Source organism: Tinamus guttatus, unplaced genomic scaffold (assembly GCF_059628265.1).
Source record: "Tinamus guttatus ecotype Peru unplaced genomic scaffold, ASM5962826v1 Tinamus_guttatus_pri_ptg000522l, whole genome shotgun sequence".
Classification (NCBI taxonomy): Eukaryota; Metazoa; Chordata; class Aves; order Tinamiformes; family Tinamidae; genus Tinamus; species Tinamus guttatus.
Genome location: NW_028289056.1, coordinates 333,857 through 350,350, shown reverse-complemented (window position 1 = coordinate 350,350; position 16,494 = coordinate 333,857). Strand labels below are relative to the sequence as shown.

General features: G+C 44.5%; 2 protein-coding genes across 2 annotated transcripts; one reads left to right on the top strand and one right to left on the bottom strand.

The window, feature by feature from the left end:
* Positions 1–558: 558 nt before the first annotated feature.
* Positions 559–13,126, bottom strand: L2HGDH (L-2-hydroxyglutarate dehydrogenase). The gene is made up of 10 exons (XM_088533778.1): positions 13,029–13,126; positions 12,816–12,931; positions 11,950–12,101; positions 9,610–9,741; positions 8,100–8,262; positions 7,599–7,633; positions 6,070–6,237; positions 4,401–4,558; positions 3,053–3,184; positions 559–754 (listed from the first exon to the last, which is right to left on the bottom strand). The coding sequence occupies exons 1-10, from the start codon at positions 13,106–13,108 to the stop codon at positions 559–561; spliced, it is 1,332 nt and encodes a 443-aa protein (XP_088389904.1). The 5' UTR covers positions 13,109–13,126.
* A 76-nt stretch (positions 13,127–13,202) lies between these two features.
* On the top strand, positions 13,203–16,146 carry DMAC2L (distal membrane arm assembly component 2 like). Its single transcript, XM_010222354.2, has 4 exons — positions 13,203–13,350; positions 13,531–13,739; positions 14,606–14,777; positions 16,020–16,146. Exons 1-4 carry the CDS (start codon positions 13,247–13,249, stop codon positions 16,132–16,134), a joined length of 600 nt encoding a protein of 199 aa, XP_010220656.1. The 5' UTR covers positions 13,203–13,246; the 3' UTR covers positions 16,135–16,146.
* Positions 16,147–16,494: the final 348 nt, after the last annotated feature.

The window sequence follows — 16,494 nt, the reverse complement described above, 5'->3', positions numbered from 1 at the left end:
CACACTATGTTCACAAGGCTCTGCATGTTCTTTTCAGTCTGCGATAAAGCCCCTAATTTCCTATTTACAGAACCCTTGAGCTTATCCTTCCATCTCCACTGTTTAACGCAAGTTGGAGGATTGGACGCTCCAAATCCATTCAAAGAGAGATGTCAAGAGAGCACCCAGACAACCTCCCTGCGCTCGTGGGTTTTCAGGGAATTGCCCCGTCTCCACAGAGCGCGAGGAGGAGACGGGGACGGCAGCGTGAGCAGCGTCACGCTCCACCTTTGTGCTCCACCTTTGGTCCAAGACTGCTCAGGGCCCCTTGCCAAGGGCCCAGGCGCTCGGGCGAACGAGGCAGCCCTCACTGTGAACCGGCCGTGTCCTTGTTTCCTGCAGATGTGGGCAGAGCACCGCGTCTTATCGGGCGTCACAACTCCTTTCTTCACAGGATAAGCTGTGTGCAAAGCAAACACTGCAGCGGAGCCGCACCAGCGCTCATCCTGCACGCAGCAGTCACCTCTTTTACCTTTGAGAGTCATTATAGGCTGCAGAGTTCATCCTCAGGAGGGGCAGTCACAGCTCAAACCTCTGCTTCACTTCATCCGCGATCATTCTGGCGATGGCGAGGGAGGAGGTCGCCGCAGGAGAAGGGGCATTTCTGACGTGAAGAATTCGGCTTCCGATGTCTCCGCTGCCCCCATCAAATACAAAGTCATCTACCAAATTCCCATCGCTGTCCAACGCTTGGGCTCTCACTCCAGATGGACCCCTGCAAATTAAAGGAAGAGCTCACCCTTAGGGAGAAAATGTTGTGAGTTTGAGCTTGCTATCTAACCAACTTCACTGAACTATGACCAGGCCAAGAGTGGCTTTTCAGACATATAAGAGAGGACCCAGGAATTATGGACATGCACCTATAAACACATTTAAATCCACACTTTTTAGCCTATGGATCCTTCTGTGCAAGAGGGAACTATTGAAGCTTCTACATTTCACAGAAACACACGAAAAAGACACAAGTTTGCCTTATTCTACACCAAAAAGAGGATCTAAAGCAAAGTCACACGGATTTTAAAATTACACAGGTTTTAAACCTTTGGCACATTTTTATGAGAGTTTAGAACACAATATCTAGCATCAAGATCAACGATAACACCACAAACACCTCCGTTTGACAGAATTGTTAACTGGAAAAAATACCAATATTAACTCACAAGCCATTCTCTCCTTCACTCTATGAAGGCATTGCACCATTTGTAGCACTACGGTTCTCCCACGGAAAGCGACGTGCAACACACCCTTAAAGTGTTTTATGGCTATGCAGTTTGTGCAGTTCTCAGTCATATACGTTTTGTTTGACAGCTAAATAGACATGTGATCATAAGGCTCGATAACAGATCATAAGGCTCCATAAGACGTGCCAACATCTTCATATCATGTACAAGAAACAGGGAGCATCTATCCTCGTTAATCCCACTCAACAGATTAGAAGTTCACAATCATTGCTTACACATCTGTGCCCTTCACTATGGCAGTATCAAGTGCCTCGTAATTTTTAAAGCATTTATTGGCAAAGCACTCCCTCCAGAAGCCTGGAAGTGCAGAAACCTCCTTTTGCAGGTGAAACAGCAAGGCAAGAAGCAAGAACAGAAACTCATGCACACAGGTGAGTTCTCTAACACACTTTAGCAGTAAAAAAGGAGGAGGAAAGGGTGGTTTCACTTGCTGGCACACACACTGCACCCAGGTGAGTGCACCCACTCAGGAAGCTGTTCTGGGCCATCACATTAAAAATTACATCTGCTGCATTTCTTCAGGTAAACACATTTTCAAGGTTTGCCCAAGACTGATATGCAGAGCAGGGAGCTGAGCCTGATCATCCAAATCTTAGGGCAGCATCATAACCACCGAGCCCTGTGCAGCAGAAAGCAGAGCCGCGGGGATGCAGCTCTTCCCAAATCCCTTGAGGACACAACTACCTTCCTCTTGGAGCTACCCGCAGCAGCTCTCTGGCCATCAACAAGCATTAGCAATTTCACAGAATCATAGAATTTAAGGGTTTCTGCTGCATTTTAAGGCCGTATCAAGACCAAGCTTTTCCGTGTCAGGCCAATTAATTTTTCCCAGCAGTGAGAAACCATAAACATAAAAACATCCTGATACCTGTGTGTGCTATTGTCAGAGCTTCTGCGACCCTCTGGTGGCAAAAATAAAGCTACTCCACTGCCTAGGAAATTCGCTTTCATTCCCCAGCTATTGCTTGTTCTGCCCCTCCGAAACACCTCACTGAGTGTTTACCAGCTCAGCTGGTTTCTCAGATAACCACAAACACATTGTTCATTCTGAGTTAGAGGAGGACCAAGAGTATCATTTTACCGAAAATAATTTCTGCGATTCTATCCTTATAAGAACAACATTCATATTGGGCAAGATTAAAGACCCACCTAATTAAGTATTTTACGTCCAGCCACACTAAAAGCTGATATGATAAGGACAGGGAAAATAAATAAATAAATAAATAAAGCAATTTGCAGCTCAGGGACTTCATCTCTCCAGTCCTGAACAGCAAGTTTCTCCTTTTCCATCTCTCCCACAAGGCTCAGATTTGCAAATCTTCCACCAAGGCCAGGGAGATCACGGCAGTCTCCAGCCTGTCTAGTTTTAAGTCTCCAGAGCAACAGAGTAAATGTTGCAGCACTTAAGTGCACCATAAGCTACTAATTCTTCCTGTTATAAGACATCCTTATACGTTAACACCCGTGAATTTTATTAGTGTGAACTCAAATTATGCTCATCCGACTGGATGTGCCACCAGGATAGACAGACATTTTTGTGGTGAATATGGCATATACATTAATTTCAGCCCATGGAAAGTATATGAAGTCAAACAAATATTTTTCAAACTTGTCTGTACACAGTATACCCAATATAAAAAATGTTCCTGGACGTCTGAGCACCTCTGTATTTTGGAAACGTTATTTCAGAGTAAGCTAATGACACACTTACAAGCGTTTATAACAGGAGCTTCAAGAGGCCTCGAGGTGCTACCAAGACAAGTGTTCTTTACCTGACTATATCATTGACTGTGACCTCAGGGATGAACCTCTGCAGCTGCTTCACCTGGGCGCTCAGGGAACACGCTCTGTACATTTCACCCAGGCCATAGGAGAGATTTCTCAGCACCAGCTTCCATAACCCGCTGCAGAGAGAGACAAAGTAAATAACTACCTCAAAACCGTCTCTTCCATGAGAAATGCAGCCACCTTGAGCTTACAAACTGACACTGTGCAGAGCACAAATGCAATCGTCCAGCAGAAGCTCCTGCTCCCAAAGTTAATGATGTGACCAGTGCTTTTATGTGAAAAATACAACCCCCCTTTCGCACACCAACAGGACTTGCTAAGAGAGCTCTGGCGTTCCACGTAAACTGCTCCTGTGAGTCTTTACTCCAGCCACTGGTTCTTCTTGCACCTTGGATTTTTCACTGGCCCAATCAAGTAGTAAAAGACTGAAAACCCAAAGGCATGAGAGAAGAGAGAAACCTCTGGAGACTTTTTCCCCCCCCCTCACAAGAGAACCTTAGCTTCCAGTCAATTAATTTTACTAGATCTTTGCAAGTCTTGTTTGCTTACTTTGCTTTCCCGGTACTTCCAGTATTAGTATCTATAGACAATAATCAAGATGCTTCCAACTATTTCCTTTAATAAGCTGCCTTAACTCGTGCTCTTGCCAGAAAGCTATTTTTCCAGTTCCCTGATCTGTTTTGCAGCCCCTGCTTGGATTCCCCCCAGTATTTCCACATCCTTTTCAAGCCTGATTTCTAGAGCTGAGCGCTCAGCAATGGTCTGTCCAACCCTTTATAGGGAAGCAACATTTCTCTTACCTTCTACAGATACTCTGTTTATTTATGCTTGCACTTTCAGCAATGATTCCTAATTCCTCTCAGATGCTACTTCCAAGACGGCTTCCCAGCCAGTGTTCTTGGCTCCTGATGTATTTGCTTCCATTTGGATGTTTTTTAAATGCATACTGATGGTCTGATTAAATTTAATAAGGCAATTCAGCCCTCTGTGTAGTCTCTTTTCCAAGCACCCCTCCGCAGAGATTTTATCACCCTGTCTATGTTGATTAAATTATTACACTGCCCTGGCCTGAAACCAATCCCGGAGGAACCCTGCTCGCCAGTGCTTTCCCATCGGCAGCTGTGGCCACAGGCCTGCAGAGACCTGCCCTGGTAGTTTCAAATAATTCAAATATTATATCACAGGAAGTCAAATGTGTTGCAGAAGTCCACCCATATCAGCGCAACTGCCTTAAAACAAACCTAGAAGTTGGCAAAAGTAGCAGCAAGGTTTTTGACAAGAGCTGGCTTCCCCGGGGTCATAATAACTGTGCCTGGGAGCCAGAATGATTACCTGTACAGAACAGCATCCAAAAAGTCTGTAGGGCTGAAGTCAAGCAACTTGTAGCCCTCTCGCTTGAAGGCCAGCACTGCATTAGGACCAAGCCAAACGCTGCCATCCATTCTCGGTGTGAAATGAAATCCCAGGAAAGGAAACCGAGGATTGGGAACCTAAGGCAGGATATAACAGTTACTGCAGCCCCTTCAAACTGTATCAGGGACCACCCAACCACTCAAACCAAAAAATTCCTCCAGGAACCAGGAAAATGTGAAGGGGAAAAAGTATAGACCTTTAGGGCTCGCCAAGCATGACACAGTAGGCAAAACAAAACACCCCACAGGAGTTTTGCTCCCACTTAAAGGAAATAACTTAAAATTAACATGAGAAAAGAAATAAATCAATGTGCCATTTCTATTTCCAATCATTATGGCAAAACAGCTACACAACTGTCTCCTGCACTCTTTTTTCTTCTCATTAATTGTACAGTGAGAGCATGTTGCTAATTGAAAACTCTGAAGACCAGAACATGGCCAAGCAAGACTGCATCTTAGGTAAAAGCAAAACAGACAACAAAGGATGTTTTAGTGACTTCCCAGAATATAAATCAACCCACAGCAAAACCAATGACACACAAATGCCACCAGCAGTAACTACACAACAATAAAATTTATCAAATATTAGGAAAACTTTACCACTCCTGTACTGCTCAAAGCAACACGCAGAGAAGTCTGATTAATGGGAATAATAAGTATCTATGGTTTCATTTTTTTTGTTTGTGAACAACAAAATATAGTGAAACCATGTGTTGAAGGCTGAAACAGAAATAACCTGCCTGTGTGCACATACAAGTACAGGCCAGTTTTTGCAGGTATACAGCAAATACATCTCTTCCCAAGCTGACACTTCAAGTTCTTTAGCTATTTAGAAAAGGTGACTCCAGAGGTGACTATATCAGTCTGGAACTAAGAAAATCTTTGGTATCTATGAAAAAATAGGAGTGCAGTTATAACTAGAAAATTGCTTCAACATCACTTTCTTTTCTGTGTGCAGTACACTGCTTTTCCAAGTAAAAATAGGCGTTTCATATTTTCTGAGCTTAGTGGAACCACTCCATAAACTGCCTTTTATTTCTGGTAACAGATCACAGACAGATTCGTGCAATTGTCTAACTTCATCCTCACACTTGGCCCCAACAGATTATTTCCAAGAGGCCCCAGAGTTTCCCTGGGGCAACCTGCTCCAATGTTTAGGAGGCAAATCTGAGGCCACATTCTGAAATCTGAACTTGGGGAATCAGTACACAAAATTGAAGCTTATACCCAAGTAATTTATTGCCTTTGTTCATGGGCTTTTGAGTCCTCTCTATGGTTCTATGCTACAACTTACAGAAAGAAGACAAGCACATGGTTCTCAAGATAAATGTTTCATTCCCTCCCTAAAAATCCTACAGCCAACTCGTTATTTTTTTAGAAAACAGACAACCAGAGCTACTGGCAATATATAAGATATAGCACTTGTACCCATTCCTCTGGCATTAACAAAAACAAGCTGCCCTGTCAGAAAGAAACTGAGTCTGTATGCACAATCACACATCACAGTCTTCATTTTACCAGTGCCCTTGTTCTATGGTTTTAGTAGTTCTCAAAACATACTGCAAAGCCAAAAATAAGAGAGCACATACTGGGTAAATGTTTCCTTTAACCATATAGCACTTCTCTGGCTTCAGCACCAAATAATCCCCACGGAAGGGCACGATACGGGGTTCAGGGCTGCAGCCGCTGATTTCGGCCAGGCGGTCCGAGTGAAGCCCCGCGCACGTCACAACGTGCCCACAGGAGACCTCCTCACCCTAGAGGGGAAAACAACGACCAGAAACACACGGCTAAAAACTCAACACATGAACTTAAACAAAAACAACCCTGACCCACTTATCACCTACAAGCCTCAGAAAAATAAGTTACGATCAGAAGGAAAAAAAAAACAACTATGCATGTGCAAAACAGGCTGAAACATTTCAGTTGCTTTATATAATTTTTTATAATATTCTCATTTTTCCCTGGAGAACTCTCCCAGAATGAGAGCTCATTAGCCAGGTAGGATTGGAAGAAGAAAAAAAAAAAGAAAGAAAGAAAAAAGAAAGAAAGAAACCTACCCAGAACCTTATGGATTACACAAGAATCAGGGCAAGAACCCAACACACGAGCCAGGTCTCTGTCACCAGAGGGGACATTAGGGGCGGTGCAGCTGAGCAACCACAATGTATTGGGTCAAATAAGGTTCCTAACAGATTTCACCCCACACACCGGGAGTGATTTGCAATACCAGATGGCATCCAGAAAGCCACACGTGTTCATAGCACACAGTTCTACAGAACTGTTCAATATCTAAACACCTTACTATCTAAATACTTTATCAAAAAAAAAGTCTATTATCTACATATCTTATGCTACGTGTTTTCAAATACATGTTTTCAAAAACATGGTTTCTTTATTCTTCTTTCAACTAAAAATATTTCCATAAATTTTGTTTAAGTTTTTGCTAAGGGAATCTAACAACTGTGGAGGCTACTCTTTAATGAGAGAGGGGAAACAGAACAAAAAAGAAACAGTTAACTTGAAAGAGTAAGAATTTAGGGGTGAGTTTTGTTTTCTTTTCATTTCTCTCTCGCTCATTTATTTATTTAAGAGCTAGCTATCCATTCCCGAAGATGAAAAGATTGCTCCTATATTTGCCATACAGCATTAACTGCCATGCAGGGGTGACTCCTGGAGAGGCACCTGTTTTACTAAATTATCTCACAGTTTTCTTATTATAAAGCAATTAAAAACGCCTCCTTATGATTTGACTAGAAGCCAAAGATTGAAGAACAAACAAAAAATGTAAAAAAAATGTAAAAAACAAGCATAAGAATGTACAAATCAGAAAGATAAGGAGCACAGACAGTAAATACACGGTGCACAACAGAAGGAAAAAGTCATAAATACTTTCATTATTATTTGCTTACACAGTGAATTCTGAACATGGTCACATACTTTGCTAGGAATTGACTGAAGCTGTGATTGAAGCTGTCTTTTACAACAGTAATCCCAGATGACAGCAAACACATAACTAAGCAACACTAAGAGCTAGTTAAAGCGCTAGAGCTCAACAAAAATTCTTAAGAAGAAAGAGCTTCCTATTAAGAAATTAAATCTTCAGCTTAGTTCTTACCTTAGAGTTCCTAACAACGACTGGGTATTTCAGCCCTGTAATGTAATTAGACAAGAGAAGGAGTTAATACAACACAGAAAACTGCCGGAATGGGCAGCTTGTCAGGGTGAAGGCTCTTCCAGTGGAAGATCTTGGTGCTACAGAGCAAACTGTGCTCGTGAATCAGTGCGTTTCCTTATCCTTCCACACCCTACAGCTGGATTGTCAGCGCAGGTCCAGCCACCTGGGACAAGCAGAAAGGTGCTGTCACTGGCACACATGTGTAACACTCGGCTGAACGTGTTTGTACTGGGAGAGAACAACCTACTTCCTCCAATTTACTGATATTTTATTTTGCCAACATTTAACATTTCTTCTGAAGGGTGACCTCCCTTCAGAAAACAGCAAGTTTGCTCAATGCTCTTAACATTATTCTGTCTTTCATCTCAATGTATCCTTAAGAGTTGGGGAGGCAGAAACGCAGTTTCAGTTAGAGGAAAGGAGTTTTGTACAAAATCTCACCATCTTCACTTTCTGAAGAACTTTCTGTAGCCATCTCCATGTTTGTCACTTCAAAATCAGTCAAGATGGTCCCACCTGCTTCCTTGAAGTCTTCAGCATAGGACTGGGCCACTTGCCTGTAATTCACAATGCCAGTATATGGAGAATCAAGGGCCATCAGACCCTGGAACAACATTAAGATACAGAAATATAGTTAGAATTGTGTGCTCTGCTGCTGAGATGAGAGTGCTGCTGTCTCCTCATTTCTGAGGCTTGCCCTTAGTCTCACCATGTGTCAACTCAGACACAAATTACTAAAAGAAAAAAAAGAAACAAAAAACCACAACACAATTCCTCTCCAGAAAGTTTCCAGCTGTGCCTACAACCACTCATAAGCAACAAGTCATGCAACTATAGCAAAACCAAACTGTCAGATGAATCAGTATGGGGCACTTACATTCAAATTTTCCTCTCAGTCAAGGATACTCTAAACAAGAGCAAATCTGTATTCCAAACTGCTCACATGTCTCCTGCTGTTAAAATAACCAAGCTAAGAAGTACTACAAAACAACTATGCACATAGGGAGCACCAGGGTTAAAAATCAGCTCCATGCAAATTTGCAGTTGCAGAGTGGAAGGAATTTTCATTGCTGCACTATCAAGTTTAGCATCGGTTATATAATCTTGTTGGAAAGGGGCAGAACCACCTCAGCATAAACTCAGATGCAGCAGCTTTGATCTGGGCAACGGAAAAAAGTGTATGTATCAACAAGAACACATGAGAAAATACCTGCAAGTAGCAGGAGAGGAAACCAAACAAACCCACATACACAATTGTCACTAGGTTGTTTTTTTTTTTTTTTTCTTCCCCTGAAACTACACATGAGGAAAGAACACCTCTGCATAAAGCTGAGAGGGGGATGTAGTTCCAACAACTTGCTGGCTCTGTCCATTTGCCTATGGACTCAGTCCTGCACTGGGATTAATGAGTCTGCTTTCCACTTTGACCCAAGTAATTCTGATTCCTTTTGGAAGCTGCAAGTGAAACATCTCCAGCTGCAAGTGAAACATCTCCTGCTCTCCTTAATTTATGACCACGGGCCCTCGTGATGCCGCCAGCACATTACCTGCAATGAGTGCAGGAGCAGCCCTGTATCATTTCAGCACACCAAGAACTGAACAGTGAACAGATGGAAAAGGGAAGGAGAACAGGCAAAGAGCTGAAAACTGGGGTGACAGCAGGTGCCAACAAGGAGGATCCTGCAGGATCTCCTAAAGTTATGACAGATCTGGTCTAATTTCTGTGCAACAGCACATGCATATGAATGCATTGTGCTACACAGCTCCAGAACTGAATGGATACATTCATTTTTGCTGGCAATTTCATTTCTTCTGGGCCTTCAGGGCCTTTCAAATTTGTCACACATGCAAATTACCTCAAGACCAGAAACACACATGCATTAAATTCAAAATAACGTCACTTGAGAAACTGGCAATTTATATTCCACTTAAGAACAAGAAAATCCCTTACCCTGCAGAAGGGTTCTTTCGCTTTTATTTCTTCGGCTCCGATCAACTTCAGATCTCGGACGTTGTTCTGCAGCCCTCTTTCATACAGAGCTTTGAGTCTTGGAATTTCATCTTGTTCAACTGCTACAATTAGCTTCAGAAAGGATGATAAGGCACACCAGTGAGCAAAACAGAGCCAGCTCAGGCCGGGCAGCAAGCCCAAGGTAACAGGCAAGCAATAGTCAATGTGTGAACAGCGATTACAATGCAAGGGAAAAAGCTGCTGTTTGTGCCATTAATGGCACGAGATTCTACAAGTGCCTGCCATTATCAAGAAAGCACTAGTGTATTAAGGAGACAGTGAAAAATATGTTCAAATATAGTTTTAGTGATTATCCTTGGATAGTATTTGTTAAAAGTACTATGCAACCAAAAATCTGAATGTGAAGGAAGGACACAGGATTTTCATGAGCCACTGGGATGCTTCTAAATGTTAAGTTTAACCCAAGATGTACAAATCCGAAATGTTTTTTGACCATGAGGCAGCAGTGTGCTCTTGTGGCCAAGAAGGCCAATGGGATCCTGGGGTGCGTTAAGAAGAGCGTCTGCAGCAGGTCGAGGGAGGGGATCCTGCCCCTCTACTCAGCCCTGGTGAGGCCACATCTGGAGTATTGTGTCCAGTTCTGGGCTCCACAGGACAAGAGGGATGTGGAGCTGCTGGAGAGAGTCCAGCGCAGGGCCACAAGGATGATCAGGGGCCTGGAACATCTGCCCTATGAGGAGAGGCTGAGGGAGCTGGGCCTGTTCAGCTGGAGAAGAGAAGGCTGAGAGGGGACCTGAGCAGTGTCTAGAAGTACCTCAAGGGAGGCAGTGAGGAGGATGGGGCCGGCCTCTTTTCACTGGTGGCCACCGACAGAACTAGAGGAAACGGCCGGAAACTGAAACACCAAAAGTTCCACAGGAACTTAAGGAAAAATTTCTTCCCAGTGAGGGTGCCAGAGCCCTGGAACAGGCTGCCCAGAGAGGCTGTGGAGTCTCCTTCTCTGGAGATCTTCAAACCCGCTTGGACGCAGTCCTGTGCCACGTGCTCTAGGTGACCCTGCGTGTGCAGGAGGTTGGACTAGACGAGCTCGAGAGGTCCCTTCCAACCTTGAGCATTCTATGATTCTATGATATTAGAATAAGGAGGTGTGCTGACATGGTCTCTAGACCGGATTCCACTAATCTCAACTCATGTCAGCATAGAGTTAGCTCCCAGCTGTCATGAGGGGTTTGCCCAGACTGTGAATCACCTGGGCCACGAACACAAGAGCCGAGTTTGCACAATCCATACCAGCCCCAGGGGCAGCTCCGGTCTAGCGTTGCTCTAAGCTCCCCAAGCCTTTTGTTTAAGGCCAGCCTCAGGGCCTTGGCATTATCTTCCCTGGAGCAGAGGTTGCTGGGGAAGGTGACACAGAAGCAGCCCAACTGTGTCCCAGAGCTGCAGCTCTGCTGTTCCACCCCACGTCTTCACACTCTGCGTTCAGCAGAGGCTGGTAAGCTTCTAACTTCAAGCCTGTCACTGCGCAAACCCACAGTGCCACCTTGTGACCTAGTTTAAGGAGCACATGCAGGAATGCTCCGATGCAAAAAAAAAAAAAAAAAAGTGTTTTAACAGAAAAGTACTTAGAAGAGAAATCCACTGACAATCCTAACAGACAAGACAGACTAGGCTCAGGGAATACCCTGGGCTGAAAGATGCTTGAAGCTGGGAGAGTTAATAATGATCACGTTTCCTTGCCTAGTTTTTATCCTTTCCTTGGTCTCCGTTTATAGACTATCCTGGAAATGATATATAGGGCTGGGTAGACCCTGATTTGAATCAGTGTAGCCATTCTTACTTCCCCAGCATTTCAGATAGTAATAGCTCAATGTAAAATAGCACAAATGCAGGTAGCTGGGTCCCATCTGGAGCCATATTCAAGTCACTGAGTCTTTCCAGAGCCTGGAATGCCAAGAAGCATGGCATGAGCACACCGAGAGATTCTGAGCTCCCCAGAGATAGTGGCTCTACATGAGTGATGCTCTGTAGCACATAGCTTCTTCCTTTACCCGAGATATTTTAGTTCAGCCTCACTTAATGAGAATTTACTGCTTAGGCCCAGAGAAGCAACTATTTGGACTACTGTAAGGAAAGGAAGGGAAAAAAGAAAAAAAAAAAAAAAAGAGAGAGAAAAAAGGCAGCTTCTTGCTGAAGATAGTTAGGTGTTGCACAAACACATCTTCTGGTTGAAAATACCATGGTCATGTCTATGCCATAGATCATAACATACACTGACAGTGTCAGTTTCAAAAGACAAGGAACATGCAGCAGCTCTTATACCTTCCCACACTGTTTATAGGGTATTCCCTTCTGGTCGCAGTACTCGTAGCAAAGGGCTGCCCCCTGCACACACAGTTTAGCTTTCAGCGATCCCGGCGTGTAGTAAATCCCGCTGTGAATCACACCGCTGTTATGTCCACTCTGGTGATGAGCTAAATAAAAAGAAAAGTGTGCTGTTAAAATACACATTCCTGTGACTGGGTCATACCTTAACTACACCAGCTATCAGAAAAAACAGGGAATTTAAGGTCCTGCCCTAAATAAGTCTTACAAGAGATCCTCAAATACGATAGTTACACAGCACACACACAATTCCTCCCCAGTCTCAAAGTACTGACACAGCAGCACTTAGTTAATGATAAATAATCACAGCCACAGTCAACAGCATTTAAGGGGCAAACTTTCTTCCAAGGGCTACAACTGCATGCCAAAGAATCCACTATAATTTTGAGATTCAAAATAATTGTAAGAAACTCCACTTCCTAAGCGAAATGAGTCCTTACAGACCTCATTTGGTTTAATGGCAGTGCAGTCCTCTACTCTTGGGAGATGCTGGCAGCCGGGTGGGCTTTTCAGAAAGTCAAGAGCCACATTTGCTGTATGCTCTTGACAACTAAATAAAAGGGAGATGAAAACATCAAGAATGTACTACACTTAGGTTTTTACTAAAGTGATCTGGGCAGGTTCTCCCTGTTAAAGCAGTGACTTGCAAAGGCCGCCCCTGCTTCGTGTGCGAATCCTCAGCACTTCGTCCTCCAGGCACCCGCTTGCTCCTCACGGCCCGGCTGAGGGGAAACCTCCATTCCCAGCTCTCTTCACCCGCCGCCTCCTCCTCTCGCGCCCCGAAGAGCCGCCCCGGGTCGTACCCAGCTCCGTTTCCTTCTCCAGCACGACGAAGCGCAGCGCCGGGTGCCGCAGGACCAGCTCGCGGGCCGCCGCCAGCCCCACGATCCCCGCGCCCACCACGGCCACATCGAAAGTGCTGCGGGGAGAAATAAACAAACATAAAAATAACACATAAACATATAAAGCAAAAACACCGCGACACCCCGCGTCTCTCCTCCCCAGCCCAGTCCCACCTGCGCTGGCGGCGCGGGACCCGCCACAGCGCCGCGACCCCATCGCCTCCCGCCCGCCTCAGCAGCGCCGCCGCCGCCATCTTAGGGGCGGTGATGGGCGCCAGGCCGCGCCCTCCGCGGCGGGGCCGGTGTCCCCCTCCACGTCCCTCTCTCCTCCCCTTGTTTTCATTATTTCCCCCTCCTTTTCTCCTTTATTTATTTATTTCCCCAAGGCGATCATGCTGCTGGGAGTCCTGGCGCAGCCCGCGCGCCGTTGGAGGCCGTTGTTGGTGCCCGGCGGCCGCAGGCGCCTCTGGGGGTGGCTGAACGCCGTGTTCAACAAGTAAGGAGAAATCACCCCAAAATAAGGCGGCCGCGGCTCTGACACGGTCCTTTGGCACTCTACATGCCCCAAATCAAGTATTTGTTCAGTATTATCATCCCGAAGGCAATAAATCTGCCATGTTACAAAACCAGGTAAACGTATGTAGATATATATGTATTTTTCCTTGTGTTTCGGCAGGGTGGACCACGAGCGCATCCGAGCCGTGGGGCCCGACAGGGCGGCCTCGGAGTGGCTGCTGCGCTGCGGCGCCCTGGTGCGCTACCAGGGCTACCAGAAGTGGCAGCAGGACTACAACGGGCTGCCCACGGGGCCCCTGGGCAAGTACAGGATCGAGGCCATCGACGCCACCGACTCCTGCATCATGTACAGGGGGTTTGACTACCTGGGTAAGGCCGGCGCAGGGGGGCAAAGAACCTACATAACAGGCTTAATGCTTAGGGTTGAGTCCTGATATGAACAGTGCCTTTTTTTTTTCTTTAGAAAGATATAAAGAATTTTTGATTTTTTTTTCTTAAATAGCTTTACAAGCATTCAGCAGGTGCTCAGATTTTGCTGGAGATGTGCTGTGAAGCAGGGAGAGACTGGGAGATTCCTCAGGCCTTCCCTGAAGTGAACCGAGCAAGTGGAACGGGGATTTGTGCTTTCCTTGAGTTCATTGTTTAGTATGTGATAGCACAAAGCATTGTTTTAAAATATCCTTCTTTTCTGTGAACCAAATGATGATGTGGGGGCCTATGAAGTCTTTAGTAGTGCTTGTTTGTTCTCCAGTCATTCATGACATCTTAAAGGAGTGGGGAAAAAAAGCTCTAAGTTTTTAATAAAGTAGGAGCCAGATTTGAAAAAAAAAATCTCAAGTCTCCTTTAAGCAATATGGAACAGTTAAGAAGATGAGGAACATGCTTTGTGTTTTTTAGTGGCAGTGGACCTTGAATTTTTATGAACTCAGATTCATTGCTTATCGGTTACACTTGTGAAGGTTTTTTATTTGTCCACGCCCAAGTTTTTTAAGTCTTACCTAAAAGACACAAACCCTGGTTCCTTGTTGTTTGTGTGGCAGGGAAGGGATTTGCATTTTTGAAGTCCTCAAAATGGACTTCGAGGATTCAGTGCATGTTCTGGCCCACAGTGTACAGAAGCAGGTTGCTGTGTGTTTCTGGAGACAGTGAAGTTACTAAATTTGCAAGTAAGACCTTCCTGAGCACTACTGGTTGTCCTCAGTATTCTGAAACAAACACTCGTTTTGTATTTACAGACGGCCTCGAGCACGTTACGGAAATCAAGCTGCAGAAGTGTATGTACATACAGGACGAGTGTCTGCAGAGGCTCAGTGACACTAAGAATTTACAGAAGAGTCTCCTGCAGCTGCAGATCATTTCCTGCGGGAACGTCACGGATAAAGGCATCATTGCACTTCACAAGCTGACGTAGGTGAACGCTGAGCTCTTCTGTAGCACCCTGCTTCCCTGGCTGTTGGCATCCCTAGGTGCCAGCGTGTCGATTAACCATACACTGCAGCTCTCCCAGCTCAACATTCACTGCCAGGGCTGGCCTGAACATCTCCTTCCACCCTGAGCAGCCCCAGGTTGAGTCCTGAGGGCCCTGAGCACCCAGTGTGGCTGTGGCTGGGCTGTCCCAGGTGTTTGTGGAGCTGTGGGATGGCTGGGCTCGAGGAACTGACCTGAACAGCAGGGAGGGTCAGCACTGCCACTGCAGGAGACATTTCTGCAAGAGTAACTGAAGACAAGGGCAAGGTGCTGTGGGTAGCTCTGAAACAGCACGTGAATTAACACAAACGTATTAAGGAGCCTGTGTAGCAATGAAGGTTGTAGCTGAGAAAGCCAGAACCGTCTGCCACAGTCTTGAAGCCATAGCTGTGTTTGTATCTTCAGAGCTGAGTGCAGCACTCCTACTTGCAGTCATTTCCGTAATGTGGATTATTGCACCGGTTCCTGTGCTCTGCTCACACCGCCTTTGCAAGAGCAGGGGGAGCAGTATCAAATGCAGCTTGCACATTAATTCACTAGGTTACTTTTGCTTGAGAATAAGTAAGTACTGATCACCTTGATGCCTGCGACTGAAACTCCTTTCAGACATAATAAAAATTCCACAGCATTCCATAACTTCTACTATTTTTCTACACCCTTAACTGCTTGTTATCACTTTGTTTTCCTGTGGTCACTGTAGCCTCAGAGGGGTTGGGGCAGAGCTCTGGTTTCTAATCTTTGGGTTGGGAAGCAGGATGAGTGGGGAACTGGGCACTCTCTAGCTCTGAAGTACATCCCTTTGTGCTGCTTTGAAGCATGGTCTTTAATTCAGAACTGTTTATTATGCAGGAATAGAGGCATTTATAAATGCATGATGTGGTGAATTGGAGTTTGAGCTACAGTAAATTATTAGTAAGGACTTCCTCTTTGGCTAAAACTACTACTTAAATGAACTGTTCTAAAGGAAGCGTGGTGCTGTTGCGGGTAGGGAATCTCATTTTAAGCTGTGTAGGAGGACTGAATTATGCTGAACTAAAAACTAAGCACTTATTCTGAAAAAAAAGCTTCTGCTAGAACCAGAAAAATATAATTCTTTGGCTAATTTCTGAGTAAACATAAGTATAATAGACACTTACATAAGGTAATAGTTACTGATTCTTTTTTTCTCCTATATATTTATAGGAACCTTGAATATTTGTATCTGAGTGACCTTCCTGGAATAAGAAAGAAAGAATCTACAGTTCAGACGCTTCAGCAGGCACTGCCAAACCTAGAGCTGGAACTGGATTTAGAATAAAAGCAATTTCATGTCATTGAGAGGTATTTTATTTCATAGTATTTATCATATGTTGCATAAATTATGTAGAATATACTACTATGTTTCCAGATATGGAAATAAGTCTAGATGTCTCAATCCACATTTAAAAGCTGTATATAATCTTTTTGACAAGTTATATAGTTGAACATCATTAAGTTTGAACTATACTGTGGATTAACAACAGCAAAGAAGGCAAGCTTGATACCTAGTACATGTTTTTAAGTTCTAGCTTTATCAGAAAGCTATTAAAATATCAATTAGAAAATTAAAAATGTTTTATTGCACAGAATGGGTGATGATTTAATAAAATAGCTTATAGGCTTTTTTTTTTTTCCTGTT

What these genes read in the sequence shown, in the direction of transcription:
- L2HGDH (XM_088533778.1), bottom strand. Translation starts at nt 13,108, where the DNA reads ATGGCGGCGGCGGCGCTGCTGAGGCGGGCGGGAGGCGATGGGGTCGCG. An exon ending in CCTATAAACAGTGTGGGAAG is followed by an intron (nt 9,742 to 11,949) that starts GTATAAGAGCTG and finishes TCCTTTCTGAAG; the next exon opens with CTAATTGTAGCAGTTGAACA. An exon ending in CGAAAGAACCCTTCTGCAGG is followed by an intron (nt 8,263 to 9,609) that starts GTAAGGGATTTT and finishes ATGTTGTTCCAG; the next exon opens with GGTCTGATGGCCCTTGATTC.
- DMAC2L (XM_010222354.2), top strand. Translation starts at nt 13,247, where the DNA reads ATGCTGCTGGGAGTCCTGGCGCAGCCCGCGCGCCGTTGGAGGCCGTTG. An exon ending in CAGGGGGTTTGACTACCTGG is followed by an intron (nt 13,740 to 14,605) that starts GTAAGGCCGGCG and finishes TTGTATTTACAG; the next exon opens with ACGGCCTCGAGCACGTTACG. An exon ending in ATTGCACTTCACAAGCTGAC is followed by an intron (nt 14,778 to 16,019) that starts GTAGGTGAACGC and finishes ATATATTTATAG; the next exon opens with GAACCTTGAATATTTGTATC.